This window comes from Hydractinia symbiolongicarpus, chromosome 8 (genome assembly GCF_029227915.1).
Source record: "Hydractinia symbiolongicarpus strain clone_291-10 chromosome 8, HSymV2.1, whole genome shotgun sequence".
NCBI lineage: Eukaryota > Metazoa > Cnidaria > Hydrozoa > Anthoathecata > Hydractiniidae > Hydractinia > Hydractinia symbiolongicarpus.
The window spans coordinates 11746007-11773437 of record NC_079882.1 but is presented as its reverse complement, the minus strand read 5'-3'; the positions used below and the strand labels follow the sequence as shown (position 1 = coordinate 11773437).

Sequence of the window (27431 nt, the reverse complement as noted above, 5' to 3'; positions counted from 1 at the left end):
ATTATAATAAAGCCGTTTTATATGATTCAACTATAATTACTCTATTGATGAGGAGCTAATTAAGGATGGAATGACTGATTCTTTTTTACATAATTAGCGCACATTGCTCTGATTTTAAAATGTATTTATAACAACATTACATAATCTCTAACTTACGATCACTTACCCTACGAAAATAATTCTTCAAATGTAAATTTGAAAAATTTCTTTCGTTAAATTTTTTCTTCTACAACTCATTGTAGCTTTTGACAATTATGTGCTCTCCCACGTAGAGGTTCCAATTAAACAAATTTAAATATTGACCTTGTATCGATGTTTGTAAAGAGTAGGCACAATTTGTTGAAGGGAGAAAAATGTATCTTTTTTACAAAACAGCTTGTTCCAGAAGTATCTCAGTGTGTTTGTCCATAGGTAAAGTTATAGAAAAATTTTCTTTAGTGAACATGGGAACGGACGTATGAAGAAAAAAATCAAAAATATTTTGAAGGTTTTTATGTAAACATATACATTCAAAAATTTCGATTTTCATATTCGTTTGAATTATTACAAGCTAAAATAAATAATATATTAAATGGTAGCAACTAATTTTGGAATAAAATAAAACATTCCAATTAATTGTACGCATGCGTATAAATATCTTAACATGGTGAGCTCAAACATTTCCGGTTTTTTTTAGGTCTTGTTCGTGGGATGAGCTTCGCGAGTTACACCTATAAAAGTGTGGTCAATCAAATCAAATTACGGTAAAACAAATTACGGTATTTAGAAGATTGAAACAAATTACGGTATTTCGAAAAAAAACTTATAAAGTTCAATACATAAAGATGTATTTGCATAAATACATAATAAATGTCTCGGTAGAATATCACTGAACGCAACTTTTGATGAAATCCTGGCATCAGATTGGACACTCTCTCGCAGAGAATACTTTTCTTATCACATTTCATGACGTTTGATGCTGTTGAATTCTTTCGATTACCGTTTGCAAATCCTAAAAAAACATATAGGTTAATATGTGTTTTTAATCCACTTCACACAGACGTTTTTATCTACCAAAAATAATTAAATTATGCGGATTTATATTTTGTTATTAAACTTTAATGATATTTAATCTTATAGTCCATACTTTGTGACAGTTCGACAAACTACTATCGATGTTCAGTATGTGTAGAACGCAATTAAAACTCTCACAGGACGCCCTAATTTATTAATTCAGATTTACTACTATACACCCCCAGCAAATTTTAAATTCCGATACAATCCGGAAAATATCATACATACGGTAAAAAGTCAAACGAAGTTGTAGTTCCTCCTTTTTATTTACAAATTTAGTCACTTCAGTGTTTGCTGGGTGATTTTATTTGAATCTTAATATTGAAACTGAAGCATGTTAAAGCCATTGTGACAGGAACTCTGTCCTCACGTTTGGTTTTCTTTTCCAAACAATCCACACGACTTAATTTTTGACTCACTGAGCTCAATCGCTCCTATCAAAACATTTTTGTACTTATTTCACTGAAATCGGCGGGATCTTATTATAAGTGTTTAACGATCTCTGAAGATTTTTGAAGTGATCGACTTATAAAACAGTAAACTAGAGATCGAGACAAATCAAGACATACGCAAAAAACATGAGTAACATACCAATAATACAATGTATCTATTATCTTCATCTTTGTGACTGTGTATACAGCGACACAAATCTGTGTAAAGACGTTCTAATGTTTGCACAGTACACCCGTCTGTATTCTCGACTAACTTTGATAATAAATCCACCGCTTCTTCTACGAGGTTGGGAACTAAAAATACATTCTTTAGCTATTTAAGATAAACGAAAGTATAGTTGCTAGGTTATACGATCAGTATGACCAGATCATGCTAAAACAGATACGAGAAGGGGTAGTATTCAATGTAGATGCTTGGATGGGTGAGGGCGTTGTTAGTTGAAGTTCACACTCATGTAATTTTCAGAGATTGAGGAAGTGTATATCTTTAGTTGGACACCATACTTAGGTAATTTCAAAATTTGATGGAATGTGTAACCTAGTTGGACATCATACTCACGTAATATTCAAAATTTGACAAAAATGTACTGTTAGTTTAACACTCATGTATCAGTTGAACACTTATGTAATTTTCAGAATTTGATAGAATGTGTACCCTTAGTTTGACATCACACTCGTATAATTTTCGGAATTTAAGAAAATATGTACTCCTTCTTATACATCAAACTCATTTAATTTTAAAAATTTGTGAAAATATATAACTCTCTTTCTCTCTAATACTGAAAAAGCTTCCTGTATGCTGCCAATGATATAAATTTCATTATTCACCTTCGGATTGTTTCACTTCTTGAAATTCTAAATTTCTTTTTACATTATCTACAATTTTCTCTTCTGTGTTAGTTATTTCCACATCATTTTTATGTTGGTATGACGCTTGCTCATCCTCTACAGTATTTTTAACAGAATTCTCTTCAATCTGTGGTTCGTCCGGCACAGAACACGTTGAATTATCATTTGTATCTAACACTTCTGAAGTTGGTTTTAATATTTTCTTTGCTGCTCGCTTATTTTTCTCAATAAGATCTAACGTGGAAGTATCAAATTCATACGGTTCACTTAATCCACGCACTCGGCGGCTAAACCTTGGTCCTGTTGGGTCACCTACAACAGGCTTTGTTGACGACGTGTTACCCTCATCTACCTCCATCGTTGATGTATTAGTGTTTTTCGATTTAGATATAACTTTCAAAAATGATGGAGCATTCGCATTGACATCATAACCTGTTACAAAAATTACTAAGTAAATAAACAAATAAAAAATTAACTTGTGCAAAAGAACAATACCTATTAAACTTTTAATACCAAGAAAACTTTCTTAAAAAAAATCGCCCTAGGTATAATTTACTAGCTAGCGTACCTCTATTAATTCGACTTTGATGTATTTCAATACAAAGCTGAAAAATAAACACAAAATCAGAAAAAAAAGAAATAAATACACACATATAAAAACTAACGACCATGGTAAATTTGAAAGCTATGTGGAATACATAAAAAACAAACTTTTTCAAATTCAGGATCAAGGTCATTGTGGACAAAAGCATGAGCGACATCTCTCAGTTCGCAAGCACGGTTTCTCAGCAGTTTATCGTATTGGTCTTTATCAGGATTGTATTCCAAACAATTGTTTGTGATCAAGTTAACATCTTCTAAGAAGTGAGCGCAGGTGTGATAATGATGTGCGTTTATGCGTGTCATTACTGTCGATAAATCCATTGGCTGTTGGATCACTTCTAAGTAATCATCGACCTATGTAATAGAAAAAAATTATGAAGAAAATGTACTTGAAATATCTGTTTTTGTTTTATTTAAAGCCAATCACAACAGAAAAATAGCGGTTTGTCGCGTGATCGAAATAAATGAAAATTAAGAACTTTTCTTCCAGGATTATTATTAAAAAGGTTTCCTTTCCAAAAATGTCAGGCTTTTCCAGATGTTGACTTATTATCTTTAGAAAGGAAATTGAGTTTAAACTATCATACGAACTAGATGTATATACCTCTCCTAAATCAACAGGTTTGGAAAACTCTTTGAACTTTCTGTCAGCTAACAACTTCCAAACCACTTGACGTAAAAACAATCGTAACTCTCTTAGCGTAGCTTCTTCACTTTCAACTAATTTTTTTGATTCTTCTGCTGATAGCTCGCGTGGTTTCGCGGGACTAGCAACTGCAAGAACTTCAGTACGTTGATGTCGTTCTAGAGATATTAAAGTTGGTAATGTAGTTTAGAATAAGCGAGGTTCTTGTAATTTTTATTTATACTTAGAACAAATTGCAACACAATGTGATTGGTTAAAAAATAACAACAAATTAAGGATTTCTTTTTTTTCTAGTCATGGAAATTTTTGACTGCAGGAATCCTGAAAATTGTTTGCGCGATTTGGTTTTAATGAAAACTTGCCTTTGCTGATATAATCAATTTTCGTGTGTATAAAATGTCTTAGTCATTTTATAAACATCCGAAAACAACAAATAATTTTAGCAAATCAACATTCCACAGGTGCAAATTATTATTATTATTATTATTATTTATTATCTTATTAATTTTCCATGAAAGCTGAAAGTACCTATAATTGCCCCTCATTGAATTTCCGCGCCCGAAGGCGTAGGAAATTCTTTGAAACCGTCGTTTTTTCTTTTGGAGCATTTTTTGAGAAAAAATCTACCCTGGGATTTCACGTTCCTCTGATTTTTTGTTACCTAAATGTCATTTTACGCCAAAATTGGTTCAAAAATTAAAACTACTTTATTTTCCACAATATTTGGCACAGTTAACAAAAAAAGTATACTGAACATGATGGTGACATTAAAATTTCGATTTTTTGGCCCCCTTAAATGTCATTTTAGGCCAAAATTTGTCCAAAAATTAAAACTACTTTATTTTCCACAATATTTGGCACAGTTAACAAAAAAAGTATGCTGAACATGATGGTGACATCAAAATTTCTATTTTTGGCCACCTTAAATGTCATTTTAGGCCAAAATTGGTCCAAAAATTAAAACTACTTTATTTTCCACAAAATTTGGCACAGTTAACAAAAAAAGTATGCTGAACATGATGGTGACATCAAAATTTCGATTTTTGGCCACCTAAATCTCATTTTAGCAAAAATTGGTCCAAAAATTAAAACTACTTTATTTTCGACAAAATTTTGCACAGATCACAAAAAAATATGCTGAACATGATGGTGACATCAAAATTTTGATTTTTTGCCACCTGAAATGTCATTTTAGGCCAAAATTGGTCCAAAAATTTAAACTACTTTATTTTCGACAAAATTTGGCACATTAATAGAAAAAATATGCTGAACATGATGGTGGCATCAAAATTTTGATTTTTTGCCACCTGAAATGTCATTTTAGGCCAAAATTGGTCCAAAAATTTAAACTACTTTATTTTCGACAAAATTTGGCACAGTTAATAAAAAAAGTATGCTGAACATGATGGTGGCATCAAAGTCTTGTTTTTTTGTCAACTAAATGCCGTTTAAGACCATAAACGTTTCAACCATGAATGATAGGCTATAATTTTTGTTCGCAATTTCTTTTAAAGTGTGAGTTTATTTTGACACGTTTCGTTTTGTTTGCGTTTGTTGTAAGATGTAATGTCACTTGTGTGTTTTATCTTCAGAGCTTCAAGCACCAAACCTCTTCGAATGTTTGGCACGATAACAACGAATTAGCAGGTTGTCATCAAATATTTTGGTAGCGAGCGGAAATTCTTAGAGCCCCCAGGGCTTCTTGTATTTCTTAAAAAGGTAACAGTGATACTATGCAACTGATACATACTTTCTGTACTTTCGGCGATCGGTTTCTTCAAAGCATGAACCAACAACAGCTCTTTAAAAAATGTGTAACGATCAGAGGAGGTCGGAGACGAGATTTCAATCAACTAAAAATAAATCCATAAAAAACAATTAAATAAACGCAAATTATTATTGCCTATTTATCACAACGACAAGGAGGAGGAGGGGATGTGATGCCTCCCAATATAATTATAATCAGTAAAGTTTGTAACATAGAGGTATCCAATAGAAATTACTATTTTAACCCTATATCTTGTATTTAACTTGTCATGGTACTTAATTTTACATTGTCATCAAACTTTTGTCCCCAGCCCTACCAATTTGTTTACTCTTTCATGGATACTGGGCACTCGTAGATGATGATTTAGTGTAGGATAAACAATAGAGTAAAACTATTAACTACCTCGTTGTTTATAGAGGAAAATAAGTCTTGAATCGATTCTTGTAAATCTGAAAATGCCACTTCCGCTGTTGCCAGAAATAACAAAGGAGAATTAGAAGGAATGTCGTGTAACAGAGTCATAAAAGTAGCTTTGGTAGTTTCTTGGACTGAGCTCCACCAAATATCAATATGCGGCAGGTATATTATACTGGGAGTTGTTCTTCTGGCTTCACGAAATACCTACAACGAAAAAGTTATACATTTATAGTTCCTAAGTACATGCCCTAACTGACATTAATTTCCCATTTAGCTTCGCAGTTGCTTAATTTTTAGCAACGGCAGGCCAATTTGTTGCTTGGCGCATTGCTTAACATAATAACCCAAATCCATAAAAAACTAATGATTTAAAATTTGTCAAGTGGGTTGACGCAACAAGTGGGGAAACGTTTATTAACTTCAATCAAACTCGGCATTGTTCCTTATTTGGCGCTAAATTTTTTTAAGCTTAATCTCACTCTACTTAACAAATGCAGCTTATTAAAGTGTGTACCAGTACAAATCAAAATAAAAAACATTATCAGGTTTGTGACAGCTGATGACTCTAAAAGACTGAAAACACTATATTTAAAGTCGTCTTTTTTCTGACTACAACCTCAGTAAAATAATCTAATACTACTAGGTCTGTTTACCTGAGCAACGGCTTCTTCAGGAGCACGTGAGGAAGTGCCAAATAAAGCTGGAAGATCAAGCATATGCGTGGTTAAATGCTCCATGGCGTATAAAAACGCTGGAGCTATATAGGATGTCTGACCATTGCCACTTTTGCCAAAAACAAGTAAACGAGGCCTAAAATATATAACATTGTGCAATTTTTTTTAACGTTATTTTTTTAGATAAAATTTCCATTCAGGAAAAAAGAAAATGTATTTGATACCTGTGTATTACTTGTGCATCCATGGTCTGCATGCTTGTTTTTAAAAATTCTCCAGATGATTCCACTACTGCATGACTACGCTGTCTGGATTTAGGTTTTTCAAATATACTAGGTGCTTCATCCTCATCAAAATCGATAGCATCCTCCAACGCGTGATCTAAAAATCGAGAATGTGCATAAAATCATCTTTTAGCAGAGGAACAAACTTCTTGCAAATTGATAAGGGTATCTTGATATTAGCAATGCTAAAATATATATGGCGAATTAGAATGAGATGGTCTTTTAATTAATGGAGTCGACCTACCCTGTATCTTCTGCCCAGGGGGAAATATTTTATTCAATACTGCAAGTCCTTTATCAATGCAGGATTGAAGTAATGGTTTCAGACTTTCATTAAGAGATCTACCAGGTGATAGCGAAGAACGATGAGAAGCTGGTGTTATTGTCTTCATGGCGTTTTTAAAATCCACTGCAGCAACTTTAATTTCGTTCATGTCCAGAACAAGTTTTTTATTTGTTTCGTATATTTGTGGATATCTTCTACGTAATGCAAACAGCGCAGTTTCAGTACAAAGAGCTTTTATGTCAGCACCACAATACCCCACACATTTATCTGCCAGTTCGCAAAGAAATACTTTATTCAACCTGGGCTGCCATGCAGATGTGTGAATTTCAAATATTTTTTGTCTTGCCTGGAAAGTAATCACAAAGCTATACTAAGCATATGAAATACTAGTGTTGCCACTTTTTTAGAGCTGTTTTAAACAGACTTTATTATTCATTATTAATACATTTACTTCTCTTTGATTGATTCATGTAAGTAAACTCGAAATGTAAAATAATAAATTCATTTGTTTTTCGAAAATTGAGTTTAACACTTACCGTTTTATTTGGTAACGAAAACAAAAATTCTCGATCAAATCGACCAGGCCTACGTAGCGCTGGATCAATTGCATCCAACCGATTTGTAGCTCCAATTACCACAATTTCACCTCGTGCATCCAGACCATCCATCAACGCAAGTAATGTTGAGACAATAGAACTATGAATTTGATCTTGACGAGTAGAGCGTACAGGAGCAATGCCATCGATTTCATCAAAAAATATTATTGATGGTCGCATCTGATAAGCCTGGTATAAATAATTTTCGTCTTTAATTTAACTAGTCCATGAGAATTCACCCATCAATACTCACAGCTTCCATCATCAAGCTCGGACAGTAAGCATTGTGATATAGACTAGTTATTACCCCGTGGAAAAACCCACAGAAATCTCCCATTCGCTAATTATGATTACCATTTTGGCTCACTAACAAACAGACATGAAAAGCCTGCGGAAAAAACCACAGGTTTGCCCATCGTACATATTCTGGTCATCAAATTTTCTCCTTGGCACACATATCTTGAGTACGCTATTCTATTTTGTGCATCCTTACTACAAAGTGGTAATTCGACTAGAATGTTTAAAGAAAAAAACATACCTGATCAAACAGCAGACGCAACTGTCTTTCTGATTCACCAACCCATTTACTCAAACAATCAGCTCCTTTGCGCATGAAGAAAGCAACTTTCTTGCCTTCAGAGCTACATTCATTTGCCAATGCTCTTGCAACTAAAGTTTTTCCAGTTCCTAAGAAAGCAAATAAAATCTTACTAAAAATGTATGCAAAACAAAATTGTCTTGATTGCAACTCAAAAAACTACGGCCTATTTTGTGACTCTTTCGAATTAATTTTTAAAATAATATTTTCATACCAGGTGGTCCATAAAACAAAACTCCTCTGGGTGGTGAAATGCTAAATTTTTGAAACACTTCAGGATATAGCAGTGGGAAAACAACCATTTCCTTAAGAGCTCGAATATGATGATCCAAACCACCAACATCAGAAAAGTTTGTCTACAAAAAAATATAAAAACAACTGTACAAACATCATTCCATAAGATATCCAAAACTTTCTTGTCTATTACAAAAATCTAGCCGCTAATCATTGGAAAATGCCACCGCATAAAACCACTTTTACTATTGATAAAAGCGTTTTGAAATACAAAAAAATTTGTGTTAGCAAAAAAAATTTTTGATACCTTGCTGTCAATTGTCATTGGGTCGACATCAGCAAGACTGGAGCCCATTGGGTTTGCATTCGCTCTTTCTCTATTGCGTAAAGCTCCAGTCATGTCATCTAATTGAAAATTCATGGGAAGACATCTCATTCTAGCTTGATTCATGCTTTTTGCTTTGCGTCTTTCAAATGCAGCTTCATCATCTATATATATCCATAGATAATGTGGATTCTTTGTTTGCAGTAATAATTATAGTAAATGTATATGGCAACTGTATTTTATGTCAAAATTTATAAAACCTTAACTTGCCTCTACACAAGCTTGAAAGTTGACTCAGTATATGGCAAGCTATTTTCTAATCTCATCTACCCACGAATTCAGATTACTTTCATTATTAAAAAGCATGACTTTTTTTGGTGCTTACATTACATCCTATGAATTAAATTACATCCTATTTACATCAGAAATGAAATTTTTTTAAACAGGTAAATATTGCACAAAGTAACACCTTGATTAAAACACAAACCTGATGAGGATGTAGAGGAAGTTCTTCTTCTACGTTTATAACGTCTATGATGGGGTGATGAAGCATGCTGAGGTATTCTTTTCATATGTTTGACTTTATGCAATGGAGATCGAACCTCGTACATAACACCTCTTCGCTGCCGGTTTGAGTCTAAAAGACAATACTTATTTCAAATTATCCAAATAGTTTAGGGATCCAAAATAAACACAACATGATATACAACTTACGAAGAGGAGGAGCTTGATAATAATTAGTCTTTGGTTTGGTTTTTCTCAAACTATATGCATGGACTTCGTCTTCTTCCGCACTCCCCTCCTCTTCATCGCTTTCCTCATCACTATCTTCTTCTTCTTCTTCATCATCGTCATCATCTTGAGTGTCTTCTTCGTCACCTCTTCGTCTTTTTATAGAGTCATACATACTCGCTTGCTCCTGTAAAAATTATGACAGTCCATACATTATTTAGAATAACTTCAAAATCATTTGGTATAAATACAATATACACAATCAGTTTAACTAACAGTACTTTTCAATGGATGAAATGCACCTGTTTACATGATCCTTTAAAAATCAGACAAATTTTATTTTGTATTATTTTTCAACATGGACAGCACAGTGCAAAGTTCAGTGGCTAAGTAAATAACAGAAAAAAGACGACAAAAAAACAAAATTTCAGTAAAAAATTTGGTTATGGCATAGAGATTTATTGGGTAACTAATTAATTAGATACTACTATGCTTTGTGGGGGACTCCATAATAAAAAGGACATATGTGAGATTTGCATCCCTATATGGAGGGGATCTCACATCCACCAATATGTATAAATTTTTGTAACTTTGCAATAAATTCTTCAGTCAATTCAATTTATTTTAACTCTGTTTCCCATTTCAGAAGTAAAATTAACACATCTGAAGTTGTCTGCAAACTCATATACAGGTTGACAACCATTTAAAACGAAAAGAAACAAAATGTTTCAATAGATAAACTCATAAGATAAAATAAAAGAACACGTCCATCTTTTAACAAATGCATAGAAATTCATCGGTTTTTGCTATTTACACGATCAGTTTTTTTTTATCTTCTGTTTAAACTGTCTATTTAAACATATTGTGTATTTCAGCCTTAACTTGACAACTTACCATTTCCAACATTTCTTGGTGTTTTCTTTCAATAGACCTTTGAATTTCGGATTCATTAAATGTTTCAAAAACTTTTTTTGGTTGACGATCACTTCTTCGAATAATACCTGATCCAAAATTTTGAAATCGTAAACTTGAAGAACGTTTCATTCTACGATTCGATTTGTGATCATACGGGTGTGTTCTAAACCAAGTAAATCCATATTAAATTTACCATGGAAAAAGTGTAGATAACACAAAAATGTGAGTATAAGATATTTTCTGTCTATATTCCGCTTTCACACTGAAAGTAACTTTGTCAACCGAATAGTTGACGAAAAGTTACAAAGATGCCAATGTGGACGTGGCTTTTTTCCAAATATGTAATTTTTTATATCTTTTAGAGAAAACCCATGGAATACTTTCACTTTGCAAATTTAAGAAAACTTGTGGAGTAGTTTTTAAGATATGACATTCTGAATATGATTATTTTTATTTTTGATCAAGCATAAAAAACTGAAAAATTAAACATTATAGATAGAGAAGTATGATAGTCAACTCCAAATGAATACAAATAAAATTTACTACACTCATGCAGCTTTTACAGGGAGTCTACACTTGCCAGACTGGTATATGGTAAATAGCACGACACCTGGACATGCCCTGAATGATATAGGATTTTACCAAGGAGTTTCAGGAGAGATAGAGGATCATTCTGAAAATCTGGTAATTTGGCATAGTATGGTTGAGGAGCAAACTACAATCGTGTTCAAAAATTATTGGAATAAATGCCTAATTTTAAAGATCATACTAACAAGACTCGCCAAAGTTCAATTGAAAATGTTCAAAACAGACTTAGGTTATTCTTAGGTTATTTGCTTAGATCCTAATCCTTAAACTGTGATGATTCCTGTAGACGTCACCATACCTTATTTTCTCCATATCCTGTATCTTCGCAGGTCGTCGCTTTAATTGTTCCCTAAGGTGACTCCAATTTAATTAGTTGTTCTATGGCCCGACCGACCCTAATTATCACGAAAACAAAAAAATAATATCAAGCAAAAAAGTTTTAAAGAAAAAAAAGGAAAAAAAAACAAATTCTCATCACATCTTGTGAAATTATAATGAGCATAGAAGATAATCAATGATATTATTTTTTGTTGATTGAATGTCAAAAAGGTGAATCAATAACGTTACTTAAGTTAGGACCACTGGAAGTTGATTCTTTGTTCATGGTAATTTGTTGCGATAAAACTTAAAAGGGTGATGCGCTAATTTTGTAATCACAAAAATAGTTACGTGGTTAAACAAAAGTTTTTGAATTTTTATATGATTTATACTAAAAATTAGCTACTTTCGCTAAAATAGTTATAATCATAACATCCTCCTTTGTTATGATTAATATATATGTTTAAAATTACGCTAGCTAAACTGTAATACAGTCGATACCATTTAGAAAAAATACTTAAAACAAGGTAGAATATGCTTGTATAACCTGCTGTAAAACTTTCAAAACAATACAAGTATATTCTGTACAACTTTTAAAACAACACAAGAAAATTTCTTGCTGCATAACTTATAAAAACAAGTTTTTGAGAATGCAAGTATTTTTACCTGAAACAAATTATTATTATTTTTTCTTCGCAACTAAAAAATATAAACTGTGTGCGTTATGCAAAAACACATTTGTAACACCCTCCTCCGTTGTTATTTTTTTGTTGTTCCCACCATACATTCTCGATAAAATTATTTTTATTTCACCGACTGACCATAAGCTACTATCGACTTCGCCCGTAGAACAACTAATTAAATTTGAGTCGCATAACGCAGAAATCACAAAAAATGCAATTAGCGCATTTTTTACCTTCCTCGCCCGCACTACCTATCTGCCAAAGCGAAACTCTTGCAGCCTGCCTCTAAATGCTACAGTTGACAGTGACATATCCAAGGATGTTTTGGTTATACTTTTTGCTTAAATAGAGTCTCTGTGAGAAGCTATCAGGTTGGTGCTGAGGGTTTTTTCCAAAGGTTATAAGTAAGGAGTATACACTAAAATTTAACTGTTTTAGACATGTCAGAATTGTGAATCAACAATTACACTTTCTTTGCAAATGAAATAGTTACAGAACAACTTTAATTTTTAAATTTGTTTTTTTAAGATTAAGAATTTGGAATCCCATACTAGTCAAATGGTAGCAAATACATTCTGGATACATCACTGGTTAAAGGTTTGCTTTTAGGAAAATTTTAATTCTTAGAACAGCAAAAAGCACACATGAAGGATTTTATGCATGCACTCAGGTCCATTTATTTGGGAAGGGGAGCGAGGGGTTCCAGGTGTCCTTTCACACATCTCTAACCTGGTTATTCTCATACCTTTTGGCATTGGGTGCTTAAAAACTTTGTGTATTAGCATAACAGGTAACTTACTACACTGTAAAAGACCTTATTCCGCTAATTGTAATTTTCCATAAATATTTTAACAAATTCACAAAATTATTACTAGCAAGAGCTTCAGAGATGTTTTTAAGCCTTGTCATTGTTGCTACAATTTACTAAGAAGACAAAACCAACAGAAATATCATCACCTTCGTCTTTCCAAATTTCTCAAGCTTCGTCTGTGATAACTGTCATGGAAATCAATATTATCATACAATCCAACCATTCCTCGTCCACTTCTTTTCCGTGGTTTTAAATCAGAGTTTTTATTCCCAACTTCCTATTAAATAAAAAAATCTTAAAACTAAATACTTGCCATGAGGATCAGTTGGGATTTTCTTGAGAAAGGACATTGTGTTGGCTGAAATTAGGCAAGAAAAAATTGTTGTCGCAAGACTGAGGAAAGGCATAATTGATATAAAGGTGAGGTTCTGTGGGTCCAGGGAAAAGGAACATTGTGGCTTAAAATATCACTTGTCCTCTAATATCCAGTGCTTTTTGTAAAAGAAAACAGAAGAAAAAAGATGTCTGAGGAGAGAAGAATGCAAAATAATATATGGTAACAAGGTTTTTGAAACAACATGGAGTATACACAAGTCTTTTTTATAAAAACACAAGCCTTTCCAATAGAACAAAAAAAGAAAACCATCAGGCTTAAGTCATTGTTTATAAAACTAAATCAATAATAACTGTGGAATAATATTCATATTGATGCCATTACGCCGCTGTTCGTAAACACATTTGTGAGTAGTTCCACAAATAAGAACAAAATAAGGCTGAATTTGGAAATTATAAAACCTCATTGTCAGCGCATATTCTCTATTTTTTGGCCAGACTAATATCTTTTCATCGAGATGTGGAAACAGACAACAGGTGCTGGGAATGAGGCCAGAGGACAAGTTAAAAAAAAAATTCCTGTAAAACATAAAGACATTTTTAGTTCGCTCATCTATGCAACCGGCGCCGTAGATTAGTGGTTATAGCTCTCGTACTCTGTGCGGGAGACCGGGGTTCGATTCCTCTTGACGGCGATTCAACATGGGCGAGTGAATGTTACCATAGCCCCGGGTTAACCCAAGCCATGTGAGGGAAATTGGGAAGATGGCACACTGTGTGGGCCGTTGGATGTTGCCGAGAGTTGTCTAGTAGAGCGCTGGCTCCAATTGGATCTGCGTAGCTCAAAATGAGCATTAAATACTCTAGGACTCTCCATCTACGCCATGGCCCCTCCTGGAAATAATAGACAGGGTATATCCCTCGATATTTGTGAGGCTAGCCATGTAAAATATGCACATCTATCTATCTATCTAACCAATGATAAAACTATTTTATTGTAACAATTTTGACATATCGTTATTAAATGTAAAATATACATATATGTCGATAGAGAACATTTTCTCTCCTTTGCTTATTTTGCAAATAATAAAAGTAAATAAAAAATATGAAAGTTGAAGACGTGTACGAACTTTATTAAAACAGTTGTTTAAAGTCATTTATTGTAAAAAAATTATGTGATCATTTGTGTGCATGACTACCAGAATGCATGCATGTCCACAATAATTTTTATGTATGTTAATTTATGTAGTGAGCCTGAAATCTCATGCACATAGCATCCTAAATCGCACCAAGCTGCAAAACACATTTTACTGGTTCTTATAAAAAAGCATGAAGATTGTGGCTAAATCTTCTAAAAAAAAATTTTTGGTAACAAATCTTAGACCTCTTTCCTAGGTCTCATATTGTCATATTGTCCCAATATGAAAAATGAAAAATCAGCTCCAGGGACAAGGTTCACTTCAATAGCAAAGTACAATCCGAAAGTAAGCTTCCACGTATGGTCTTTACAAACTATTTCCTGCAGGTTGAAAGCCCTTTTATCTTTTGTTTCTCAACTACTTTAATGATCTATGCGACCGCTATGTTGCGAGTAATCCAATAAAAGCTTTGTTGAATTACAGCCATTTTCTTACAAAATGTTTTACAAAATCATAAGGTTATGAGCAAGCACAGTTGCCAGATCGTTGTTAGCTCTGTTTGTTTAGATAACCATAATATTGTTGGTATATTGGATAGATATACATGCCAAAGTCATTGTAATAAAATTGTTTTATCATCAGATAAATAGTTTTATCATAGGTGGCATAGATGGGCAGCAAACCTCATTTTTAAATGAATTTAAAAATTGTTATACTTGTCTAAAATTCAATATTGGAAGATGTGCACATTATTTATGGTACTTAGTGTCATTATGTGCACAAAGAGGGTGCCCATAAGCTGCAAAAGCCTGCATATATAAGGTCGAGTTTGGCCGATTTTACAAATTAAAACATTTTCAAAATGCAATTCCTTGTGACATACCATGCGAACGGAAGAAGGCGCTTGAAGAGAAATGAGTTAATAAAGTTTATATATAAGTTTTTATCGAGTAAATCTTATCAAAAACCATCAAAAACAGTTCTTTTAAGAACTCCACTACCACATAGTAAGTTTATTTAATTTTTATAGTTTTTTGAATCATTAGTGTCTGTTTTTCTTTTTTTTTTTTCGAGCATTGTTCAGGTCTATGCAGGTTTATTCGGGCGAATACTGGAAGATACGCAGAACTCACCCGAAAACGTCTGCACTTTTTACGGCGAATGCAGCTTATCGGCACCCTCTTTGTGCACATGCAATTCATGAAAGCTTTTACTCGTATTAACCGAATCTCACTCTTTTTTTTAAACTTGTTTTAAACACACACAAAAAATACCTTCTCTTCAATGTCTTTTCTATCATTATTCTCGTTCTCATTTAAAATCTCCGTGTTCTCTTGTTCCTGCTCAATGCTATTTTCTTCATATCCATTAACATCATTATTGTGTCCATTAATGGCCGTAAAGTCCTCGACATCTTTACTATAGGAGTGTCTAGTGTGCACCATAATTTAACGTCTTTTTATCTTGTTTTTCTATTTTACCTGGCACATTTAAACCCAAATTTAGCCACTAATTACAAGAAAATTATGTTTACCTAACTTGACCTAAAGCAACTTTGTTTTGTCTGGTGTAATGCTAGCACAGAGTGGACCAGAATGCTACAATTATCTTACCAGTCATAACGCTATCAAGAGAATGTTCTCGTATTCTGGCCAGGGAAAAAATACAATAATATCGCGCGAAACTTCGTCTCTTTTTTTGAAATGTATACAGAATCTCTTTAATAATATCCAGCTGACTCATCGAGATTTTAGTTCCAAAATGCGCTTTCGAAAACGAAACTGCAGGCATTCATTAGCCTGGGTATTTGCTGCCCTACAACACTACACAACCGTAATCCAATCTCGTCCCCAGAGCTTCTTGTTCGCTTTTTGGTGCGTGTTGATGCGGACTTTTGGGTGACGAAAATTTTCACCAACGAAAAGAAAATTTTATGTTAACTTCAACAAATTTTGATTTTTTAGCATGAAATACGTCGAAGTCCTCAAAAAAAAATCTTGTTTAACCGCCAAGTAAGGGCTTCAACAGAGTCAACAAACCTTGGGGACGATACGAGGATGCATTTTGATGCATTTTTTTTTCACGAAGCAAGTAAGTAAGTAAGTAAGTTATATTTGCCATCATTATAAAATCGTTAAAAATATTTACAGAGAAAAAGAAATTGAAAACAAATAAATAAAACAATAAACTATATATAATATTAAAATGTATCATAAAAAATATAAAATAAAATTAAATGCAATTTTCCTGAGTGTTGATATGTTTGATGGCTGGATAACACAAAACAAGCCAAGGCGAGATTTCCATTGTGGTCCATTTCTACCCTTATAGAAAAAAAGATAAGCAAAACGAAAACGAAAGGATTATCAAAAGATCATATGAATTTAATTCACAAAATCATCTGAGTCCCTTCTCGTTATAACATCAAAATAGTGCTTTTTTAGGTTGTGTTTAAAACTGTTTGTAGTACTAGATCTTTTAAGACCCTCAGGAAGAGTATTCCATAAGGAGGGTCCAAGGTAGGAAAGACACTGTTGACCTTGGGATGTTTTTACACAAGATTGTTCAAGCCTCTGGAATGATGAACGAGTCGAAGCTCTTCTATGACTTGATGGAATAAATACATCAGACATGTACAGAGGACATTTTTTCTGAAAAAATTTATATGCATGATTGTTTACGCATACTTTAAACCTTTCGCCAACTGGTAGCCAATTTATTTCCTTAAAATCCGTAGCACCTACATGTGATCTGCTACTTTTTTGTAAACAGAAGCGAACACATTTGTTTTGAGCAACCTGGAGCTGGTTGAATTAAAGAGTTACAAAGAAGTCGTCGCAGATCCTTGTTCAAAAATGAGCTTTGACGATAAAGAAATTTAATGGTAGAGAAGCGAATTGGACGGCGAATTTGCCGGGAAAATGTATCTGAGTATGAACAGTTTTGTTTGTTTTGATTTTGCTTCGAAGAATTCGCTTTGCCGTAAAGTAGAAGAGATAGAGAAATGTTACTTCTGGTGCAGTCGCGCGCGCGTCCAACAATGACGTCACAAGAAATCCGGTACCATAGCCATGCCTAGCCATGCCTAGCAGGGTAAAGTCCCTTATAAGTAATGACGTCATCAAAGTATACAGAATTAGAGGTCCAAAAATTTTTCTACACGCTAGGTCGAGCAGAATGAAATCGTCGGACAAAAAAAAAATAATAAAAGAGAAAATGAATACACGCACTGTCAAACAATTACGCGATATTGCAAAAACACGTGGACTTAAGGGTTATTATAGGCTACGTAAGGCTGAATTGATTACCCTATTGGAAAATGTACCACAATACGCCCCGAGACCACCTAAAAGGCTTCCAGTTAAACCAACGGAGGAAGTACCGCAGTATGCTTGGAGGCCTCCCAAACAACCAGCTAAGCCTATAACATCAGAGGATATGGACGTCTTCGAGAGACCGGAGATGGCCAAGACCCGTCCAACCATCGGGGGTAAAATCAGGGAATGGTACAACTGGGTATTGCCACCATCTGTCTAAAAATCGTTCCGTTGTAATGGATGGAATTAAGGGATTTTATAACCGGCTTGTGAACACTGTCCCCAAACCTATAAAAGAGGGGGTCAAGAGTGCATATGCGACCCTTAAACGTACGTTGATGAATCTCTAACAGGGCAACCAACACAAGACCTACGCTCCATGATGAGGTTAAAAAAGAGGCTGAGGAAGACTATCTATATGAACAGCCGGGGCAAGATTATACACCTAGGGAACATAAGCATGCACTCCACAGGACCTTCCGAAGTTTCCGAATTCCTGGTATAGGGGGTTGGGGCGACGTTGATGGGTATATAGGAATGGTGCGATCAAACGTGAAAACCCTGGTTTGGGACCAGGTAGAAGATATGTGGTCGGCAAAGGTACAGTTATCCCTGTTGATTATGTGGAAGAAGCCTTCAAAAATAGAGGGGGCTAACGATGAGTACATTGAGGTGAAGAAGGTCTTTCATAGTAATATGGCCTCGGTATTCCAGGGCAGCGATGTAGATGATGTGCTGGATAGGATGTTTGTCCAAATCAAAACAGGCGTGGAAAATCCGGCACTACCTCGGAGTGGCTTTACGATCTCTCAAATCCTATAACTCGATGCAGATTTTCACAAATTGAGATTAACAAGAAGCTCGTCGTATATAGAGCTACCAAAATGGATAGCCTCTAAAAAGGCAATTGTTAACCCAAAAAATGAGGATGAGGAGTGTTCAAGTGGGCCATTATAGCATCCCTAAATCATGAGGAGATTGAATAAGATCCACAAAGGATCGGCAAGCTGAGGTCCTATGTAGACCTTTATAACTGGGATGGTATAGAGTTCCCAACAAGTATCAAAAATATATACAAATTTGAGGCAAATAACACCGACATTGCTGTGAACGACCTTTATATAGATGGAAAGAAGATAAATATCCTACGTCGACTGGTACACAACGAGCGTACCAAGATGGTGACTCTATTGCTTATCACCGATGATAAAAAGACCCACTATACGGCGGTCAAAAGTCTATCGAGGCTCCTGGGCAAGGAGACTTTGAAGAATAGGAACCCAATATACTTCTGCCTAAACTGTCTACAGGGATTTCCCACAATTGAATCGAGGGACAAGCATTATAGGTACTGCATCGATCATGAGGCAGTCAAGATTACGATGCCAAATGAGACTGAAAAATGGCTATACTATAGGGATGGACAGCAGCAATATAAGGTACCCTTTGCCATCTATGCAGACTTCGAGAGTCTGCTAGTTCCGGTAGAAGATGTAAGGTATACCAAGACGAAAAGTCTGAGTAAACACGTACCGTCCGGCTGGTGTACCTATAGTACCTTTGCTTACGGGGACGTACCGGGTCCCTTAAAAGTCTATAGGGGTGAGGACTGCGTCACCCGTATGGTGAACCACCTAGAGGATGAGGTGAAACGTCTCTATAATACCTACCCGCAGCAACCCATGACTCAACTAACAGAGGTCCTAAAAAAGGAACATGACGAGGCCACGCACTGCCATATCTGCCTAAAACCCTTTGATAATTATGAGAATAACCGTAAGGTCAGGGACCACTGCCACTATACAGGTCTGTATACAGGTGCGGCGCACGCAATATGCAACCTCAAATACAGGATACCCAGCCACATCCCTGTAATCTTCCATAACCTTTCAGGGTATGATGCCCACCTGTTTATCCGGGAACTGGGTGAAAAAAATGATACTCAGGACATAGGCTGCATTGCTGAGAACACGGAGAAGTGCATCAGTTTCAACGTGAAATTCAAGGTACCCCTTGGAGGTATGGGATATGGTGATGGCGAGAAGTACAAGACAATAGAGATACGGTTTATCGATTTCTGTCGATTTATGATATCATCACCGGACAAATTGGCAAGCAATCTCATTGGCACAATCGCCAAACTACGAGATCTTGTGTGTGGTACCCTACTATATATCGTTTGTCCTTACCTCCGTTAGCAGGCCCGGCTTCCGAAACTGTCAGGTATTCTACATTGATATCATCGATATTTGTAAACGTGGTAGCAAAATTGTAGAATAGTTTTGGATTGACAAGCTCGTTCTCAAATTTCAGCATCTTCTTTATTGTATAGGTCATGGTACATACGCAGCCACCTTCGTTATATGTGATATATTCGTGATAGCAGTACCAGCATAACATTTTACCGCCTAACACAAACCTCCGACCACAGATGCATCTGTCGTATGCATCAAATATACGCTCACAGTCATTACATTGTTCATTCATTTATTATGACATCAAGACGGTCCTCAATCCTCCGCTCATTGGACCCCTTTTCTCCTCTTGTACGCATGCCAGGGTTACATGTGGTAGGGATAGACCAATGGCGGTAAGAAAGGTCATGAAAATCATGTTTTCAAGCTATGTTGACAATTAATGCACATTTTATTATATGTTACACATATTCAAGTACCTTGGGATCTTTTTCAACGGCTTTATTGCACATGTCCTGTGTTTTAAACTAGTCCGACACATATTGGAGTATGCATGGATTCTTTTCAACAGCCCCATTACACATGTCCTGCATCTTAAACCTATCGGGTACATACCTCAGCAGCCATGGCTCCTTTTCAACAACTTTGTTACACATGTCTCGCGTTATGACTTGGTCCGATACATACCTCAGCAGCCATGGCTCCTTTTCAACAGCTTTGTTACACATGTCTTGTGTCTTGAAACTCATCTTTATTATTAGTATTATCTCGCAACAATTTTGCTGTAAGATAACGTTTTCAGGATTGCCCCCCACCATTTTTCAAGATCTGCCTTTTCATCCTCTGAAAAACACCAATCGATGATCCTATCTGGATGCCATGTTATCGGAGCTAGCTCCTCCTTAATTCTTTCTCTGTTGATAGGCTTTTCGCCATTTAGGCTTGGCGTTCCTATTTGACATCATATTGTGGTTAACAAACCCAATCCAGTACGCATCAAAACAGCCATGGATCTTTTTCAACAGCCCTATTGCACATGTCCTGTGTCTTGAGCTGGTCGGGCACATCCAAAATCAGCCAGGGCCTCTCCTCAAAGACCTTGTTCCACATGTCCTGCGTCTTGAGCCGGTCCGGTACATACTCGAACATATTGAAATCCTCCTCGACGGCCTTGTTACATATGTCCTGCGTCTTGAGCCGGTCCGGTACATACTCGAGCATGCGGAGATGATCCCCGACGGCCTTGTTACACATGCCATGTGTCTTGAACCTATCGGGGACATACTCGAGCATGCGGAAATGATCCTCGACGGCCTTGTTACACATGTCCTGCATCTTGAACCTATCCGGAACATACCTTAGTTGGCAGGGCTCCTCCCCAACAACTTTGTTATACATGCCCTGCGTCTTGAACTGGTCCGGTATATACTTGAATAACCCGGGCATCTCCCCAACAGCCTTACTGCACATGCCTTGGGTCTTGAACCTATCCGGAACATACGGTAGCATCAGGGGCTCCTCCTTAACATCTTTAATCCAATGTTCCTGGCTTGCTATATCGTTTTTGATATGTTGAAAAGATTCTCCTTACATAGTCTATAATAAACCTTAAGTCCACGGGTTTTTGCAATATCGCGTAATTGTTTGACAGTGCGTGTATTCATTCTCTCTTTTATTATATACGATTTTTTGTTTTGTCCGACGATTTCATTCTGCTCGACCTAGCGTGTCTTTACTGCGCATGCGTTGATTTTCAAGGACAATAATTACGGCTCAGGATTTACAAGACCCTGGGGATCAGGTTATTCCACATAACAACCCCTCAGCTTTGTAAACGCATCTGGTCTGCAAATTATTATGTAAATTTTAAATATGGTGGAGCTGTTCTGCCCAATCTTGGAACGCGCCCTGTCTTAAGACTGGCCTGGCCAATCTTCGGACAGTGACAAATTGGCGGCCGGTCTTAAGACGGGCCCATCCAATCTTCTGACGCACATGCCCAATCTTAGAACGCGTGGAGAAGGCCATTGAACAAGTAAAATTTTAGACTATATAAGTTCTACAATACCATAAACTGTTGAATTTTCTTCCTAATTTAAAAAGCTGACATATTATATCAGGTACGTTTGGTATGAAACTTTATCTCAGTACAAAAGAAATTAAAGATATGCAGCTTGGCTAGCTGGGGGATTGGGGTAGTCAAATGGATAAAGAACCTTGATAATAAACCTTTTCTTCAGAAAGAACAACTTTATAATCTTTTTTTAAAATTAGCTACTACAAGTTATAAGGGCTAGATAATGACATCACATTTGGGGGCAAACAAACACTCATTGAATTTATTATAGGACTTTTGCCAGAAAGTAACAAAGATGTAATAGCTAAAAGAACAAAAAGAGAAGAAAACAAAGGATGCAAGACTTGTCAAAATAATCTGTCTAGTTTAGATATCTAGCTCATTGTTCATAGCAATGAAAAAAGTTTAACAACTATGTATAATAGTGTATCACAATATTTTTTCCCAAATGGTAATGTGTCTGGAAAGTTTGTTTTTATGAATTTGTGGCAGAATTCAGACCATTCTGAGCTGTATGAACTTTTGAGGAAATTATCCAATTCCTTAGCCAATTCTGGGTCGTCTGTTTTCAGCTTCTCCATGTTAGCAGCCACCTGATACGCTCCGCCAGATTTCTGTGCAAGCAGTGGATTTAATCGGCGATTTAGCGATTTTCTTAAAATTGTTTTTAAAATGCCATTCTTGTTCAGATTCCCAAGCACCCTGTTCCATTCTTCTGTCTTAGGATTCTCGTCATCTGAATTGTCTGAAGGAGCTATAATTACATAACATGAGATAATCGATCTGGGTCGAGGTCTTTATGTGCTGTTTTTTCACTGTGTCCAAAGATCGGCCTGCCCAATCTTTAGACAGTACTGGCAAATTAGCTTTTCGCTTCTAAACCCGAAATTTGATGTGTTAAAATAAATAGTGTTTATTTATTTTATTTATTTATCATTTATTCAACTTCCATTAGATAATGGTTCTTCTGCCTAAATTAAATTCTGCCTAAACTATTTTTTAATGAATAAATAAAAAAAGTAATCACAGGTAAAACCGCTGCAGTAAGGGATAGTGTTTAAGTTTCGTTACGGGCTCCCGCGTTCCAAGAATAGCGCATACGCACCCCATCCTGTTCAGAAACACAAATCTGAGAAGCCGTCCGAAGATTGGCCTAACCTGGCTTCCCGCCCAATCTTATGACGCCCTGCCCAGTCTTAAGACCGGCCGGCCAGTCTTAAGACTGGGCAATTCTGTGTCTTAAGATCGGTCGGTGTCCTAAGATTGGGCAGAACAGAGCTACGCGTTGTAAACTAAAGGTAAGGTAAAAGTAAAACTTCTTTTTAGCAAATTGGCGCTAAATTCTGTATATTTACGCAAGCTAAGAGCCGTCGTATTAGAGTAAAATTGATTATATAATGTATATTTACAGAATATATGCTTTGAATATCAAAATTAGCTTGCCTTTCATGTTTGTTCTTAGGAAAAAATGTCAACTTGACGTGGTTGTTGAGTGGGCAGTGGGTTTTCAAGTTTTTGTTTTTTTGTGGCAATTTGAGTTCAGTCAGGGAAAACTTTTAAATATGCTATCACAGTATAAATAAACTACACTTTCTAATTAGGCATCAATTACATCCTGCTTTTCTTTCGAATATTTTTTCAGTGCTGAGACTGATTGGAGAAGTGGGTAGCCAAATACAATACATGGATGGAATCACAGTCCGGATATTTACTTGCGCGCGTATCTAAGTGATTATGTAATGCCCGATGCGCGCACAGAAATAAAGGTAAAAATGTAAACAAACCAAGCTGACACATTACCTCCATTTCTGCTCACGCAGGAAAAACATGGCACTATGGCTGAGTGTATTACTTTGAACTAATAAAAAAATGATGAAGATGAAACACATGTTTCTACCTGCACTGAAACTTCCTTGCATAAATATACTGCTAGAAACATCCTTTCATACATAAGCATGGTTTTATCAACAAAGCTAAATTAAAGTTACTTCTTTTATTAAAATACAAAACACGATGTGACCTGAGATAAAAACCATATATAAGCATTTGATGTATAACACAGCATAGTTCTGCTGTGGTTAGCTTATTTAAGCTTTATAAGAAGTTTAGTTTGAAGATAGCACACTAATTATAACAATAACAGCATGTTTAAAAAGTTTCCCCTGACTATTCAAGAACGTTCAAGAAAAAAATTATGCTTAACTCATGCTTCCTTCTTTTGCATACAAATTTCATCTTCATTCTAAATTTTTGTTGGGAAAAACTGACAAACTTGAAAAAAGAATTGAATTAACACGATTCAGTTCAACTGCTTTACAAGAAGCATTATAGTATTGCAAATCAGGAAATGTATTCAATTTTATTTTGAGAATATGTTCATTAACAACCAGTTTCTCCTGTTCTCTTTAAAATATTTACAATATCAGGTTTTTAAAATGATTAGTAACTTTTTTAATGTCCTGGATATTTACGTTACATGTTAAAAAGAGACATTTACCACAAATTTTTAAAATTTGTGTTAATTTGTGCCTCGTTAATTTCCTGGAATAAGGATTGTGAAATCCTTGAAAAAAGCTCAACTTTGTAGTTTCAGCCAGCCAATACACAAAAACATGTTTTTCAAGGGGGTTTAATTAGGGCTTATAAGTTGCCTCAAAAATGTTAGGTTTTCTTCTCAAACCCATTCACACTAGAAATGTCAATGTGTGGTAACTGCAACACATAACACACCATTCAGCATAGCTCCTCTAGCTACCTTATCGCCAGTCTCTTATTTGCATTTATTGCATAACCGTGTGTCATTAAAATATACAAAGTCAAGGGTAAAATAAAAATAATGAATTTTAATTGTAACAGTTTTTTGTTAAAAATAGCCCTGTGCAGCAGTATCTGCATGTTTAAATTATTTACCTGTTTCTGGACATGTGCACTGCTAAAGTGGTCTTTAAACCACACTAATTTTGTTCATTTTATTTTGTGCCTTAAATAAGGTATAGCCTTATTAACCTGATGCAGAAGAGCTGCAATTGCCCAAGTAAATTTTATGTACAAAATTTGTGATTTTTTACAAACTTTCCTGTATTTTCCATAACTTGCCAAAATTATTTCCAAATTCAAAAGAGAAATCAGTCTCATTTTTTTCACTTCATTTCTGTGATCAATTTGATCATCTATATAGCTAAGGCAAAATTTCTTGTAATAAATTTAGAAATGTCATTTATATTTTTTGACTGTATATACATGTGTATGCACATTAGCTTTGCTCTTGATGCAAATTAAAACATTACATCACTTGGCAACTCAAAAGCTACTGCAAGATTTCCTGTAATAATTTTTAGGAAAAATTTTCAAAATATCTCTGAAGAAAAAACCTGACTGACTGAAGTTTATGCTGCAGTCAACTCACATGAATTGAATGTGCGAGACGGTTTTTTTTATCTCACACGCTGAAAGAGTATCATTATAGTCACAAGCATTTTAATAAAAAAGTAAAAACCTCTTTTTCCACAACAGTTTCTTCATCTTGGAACTCTATGATAAAGAAAATCGATTTTTTCTCTTCCATATCGATTTCACTCTTTGTCTCAGATCTGCTAAGGCTCAACAAAGCAAAACTATAAATTCGTGAAAAAAATCGTATACCTTATTTGTCAATGTATTAATGAGCGGATTAACAACTTCTTTTCTTGCTTTTTTATCAAAAAAAATTGTGACGGCATTAAAAACTATGATATATTCTATAAAATAATTCCCGAAAACAGCGTGACAACAGCTTCTTTTGTGCAACACAATTGTTTTGAATGTGCATGAAAAAACACACCCAGCCTTTTACATTACTTTCATTGATTACCAGTGTGAACATTGTTTTGAATATTAACCCCCCTCCAAAAAAAAAATAAATTAAACCATAGCTTTAGATAAGAGAAAACATGATGACCTTAGTTTCTAAAAATCGTATTTCTTATGAAGAAATTGTATTCTAAATTTTTTTTTTAAAGGTATATAAAGGAAAAATGTCCGCAATCTCAAGGGAAAAGATTTTATCCTCTGCACAGTCTCTTGTTGAATTTGTCAACCGTTGTCCTTCCCCGTATCATGTAGTTCACACCTGCAGAAAAATGCTGAAAGATGCAGGCTTTGTTGAGCTGTCAGAGAAATCAAGCTGGGATTTAAATCGAGGAAAGAAATATTTTTGCACAAAAAATCAATCAATGTTAGTAGCTTTTGCAGTAGGCGAGAAGTATGAAGCTGGAAATGGATTTTCAATTATTGGTGCACACACAGACAGCCCTTGTTTGAAGGTGAAGCCAGTATCAAAGAAGGAGAGTTGTAAATTTCTGCAAGTTGGTGTGCAGTGTTATGGTGGTGGTATTTGGAATACCTGGTTTGATCGCGATTTAACTGTTGCTGGACGTGCTATAGTGAAGTGTGGTGACAAATATGAGCACCGTCTAGTTAATGTATCAAAACCAATACTACGCATACCACATCTGTGTATTCATCTTCAGCGTGAAATGAATGACAAGTTTGTATTCAATAAAGAAACTCATTTGCTACCTATACTTGCAACTGAAGAATTTAATCAGCCAGCCAACGAATCAGATAGCAAGAAGAAAGAATCCCCTGAAGAGGAAGACAAACATCATTCTGCATTGATTGATTTGCTCTGCAACGAATTATGTTGCAAGCCTGGAGATCTGTTGGATTTTGAACTCGCACTAGCTGATACACAACCTGCTACCGTTGGAGGTGCTCATGATGAATTCATTTTCGCACCACGCCTTGATAACTTATTCAATACGTACTGTGCGTTGCAAGCTTTGATTAACTGCACCCATGCTGATGGACTTAGCAACGAGAAGAACGTTAGATTTGTATCCTTATTCGACAATGAAGAAGTTGGATCAGAAAGCGCTCAAGGAGCATGTTCTTTACTTACTGAATCAATAATCAGACGAATTTGTCAAAATTTTGAAAGTAATTTTGAGCAGGTTATTGCTAACTCATATTTACTAAGTGCTGATCAAGCTCATGCCGTGCATCCAAATTATGCAGAAAAACATGAAAATAGTCATAAACCAAGATTCCATGGTGGTCCTGTACTAAAGTTCAATGCAAACCAACGTTACGCAACTACTGCAGTCACTGCAAGCATTATGCGTATCATTGCTGCGGATTGTGGCGTACCCCTGCAAGACGTTGTTGTGCGAAACGATTCTGCGTGTGGATCAACCATAGGACCAATCCTATCTGCCAGGTTAGGAATACGCACAGCTGACATTGGTGGACCACAGTTGAGCATGCATTCAATTCGTGAAACTTGTTGTACATCCAGTGTGGAACAATCCATCGTGTTGTTTGGAGCATTTTTTCAAAAATTTCCGCTCGTCGACGCTTCCATAATGAACGCTTAGACCACTGTAGTTTTTATACGAAACTTTCCAGAGATTATTATAAAGAAATATAAATGTTAAGAATAACTTCAGCAATAATGTTTTACCGCCATGTGGTTTTAGAAAATAAGTCTTCAGCGAAATC

At 35.4% G+C, this 27431-nt stretch overlaps 2 protein-coding genes across 3 annotated transcripts; one reads left to right on the top strand and one right to left on the bottom strand.

Moving 5' to 3' along the window:
- Positions 1 to 7: 7 nt before the first annotated feature.
- Positions 8 to 15912, bottom strand: LOC130654253 (ATPase family AAA domain-containing protein 2-like). 2 transcript variants are annotated; one of them, XM_057456799.1, is made up of 21 exons: positions 15579 to 15912; positions 12979 to 13109; positions 11319 to 11369; positions 10412 to 10595; positions 9500 to 9704; positions 9273 to 9422; positions 8768 to 8949; positions 8441 to 8582; positions 8167 to 8315; positions 7569 to 7817; positions 6991 to 7378; positions 6687 to 6843; positions 6442 to 6598; positions 5774 to 5992; positions 5354 to 5456; positions 3562 to 3761; positions 3066 to 3311; positions 2923 to 2959; positions 2334 to 2786; positions 1645 to 1799; positions 8 to 991 (listed from the first exon to the last, which is right to left on the bottom strand). In XM_057456799.1, exons 1-21 carry the CDS (start codon positions 15747 to 15749, stop codon positions 944 to 946), a joined length of 3777 nt encoding a protein of 1258 aa, XP_057312782.1. In that variant the 5' UTR covers positions 15750 to 15912; the 3' UTR covers positions 8 to 943. The 2 variants fall into 2 exon arrangements, with proteins under 2 accessions (XP_057312782.1, XP_057312783.1); XM_057456800.1 differs by lacking the exon at positions 11319 to 11369 and having other exon boundaries at positions 15579 to 15910.
- A 7181-nt stretch (positions 15913 to 23093) lies between these two features.
- Positions 23094 to 27373, top strand: LOC130654250 (aspartyl aminopeptidase-like). Its single transcript, XM_057456797.1, has 2 exons — positions 23094 to 23191; positions 25892 to 27373. Exon 2 carries the CDS (start codon positions 25907 to 25909, stop codon positions 27305 to 27307), a length of 1401 nt encoding a protein of 466 aa, XP_057312780.1. The 5' UTR covers positions 23094 to 23191; positions 25892 to 25906; the 3' UTR covers positions 27308 to 27373.
- The last annotated feature ends 58 nt before the right edge of the window (positions 27374 to 27431 follow it).

Excerpts from the sequence above, each read along its gene's own strand:
- LOC130654253 (XM_057456799.1), bottom strand. The coding sequence starts at position 15,749 with ATGGTGCACACTAGACACTCCTATAGTAAAGATGTCGAGGACTTTACG. Across the intron at positions 6,844-6,990 it reads CCCTGGGCAGAAGATACAGG|ATCACGCGTTGGAGGATGCT; the intron begins GTAGGTCGACTC and ends CTCGATTTTTAG. Across the intron at positions 2,787-2,922 it reads TCAAAGTCGAATTAATAGAG|GTTATGATGTCAATGCGAAT; the intron begins GTACGCTAGCTA and ends TTTTTGTAACAG.
- LOC130654250 (XM_057456797.1), top strand. The coding sequence starts at position 25,907 with ATGTCCGCAATCTCAAGGGAAAAGATTTTATCCTCTGCACAGTCTCTT.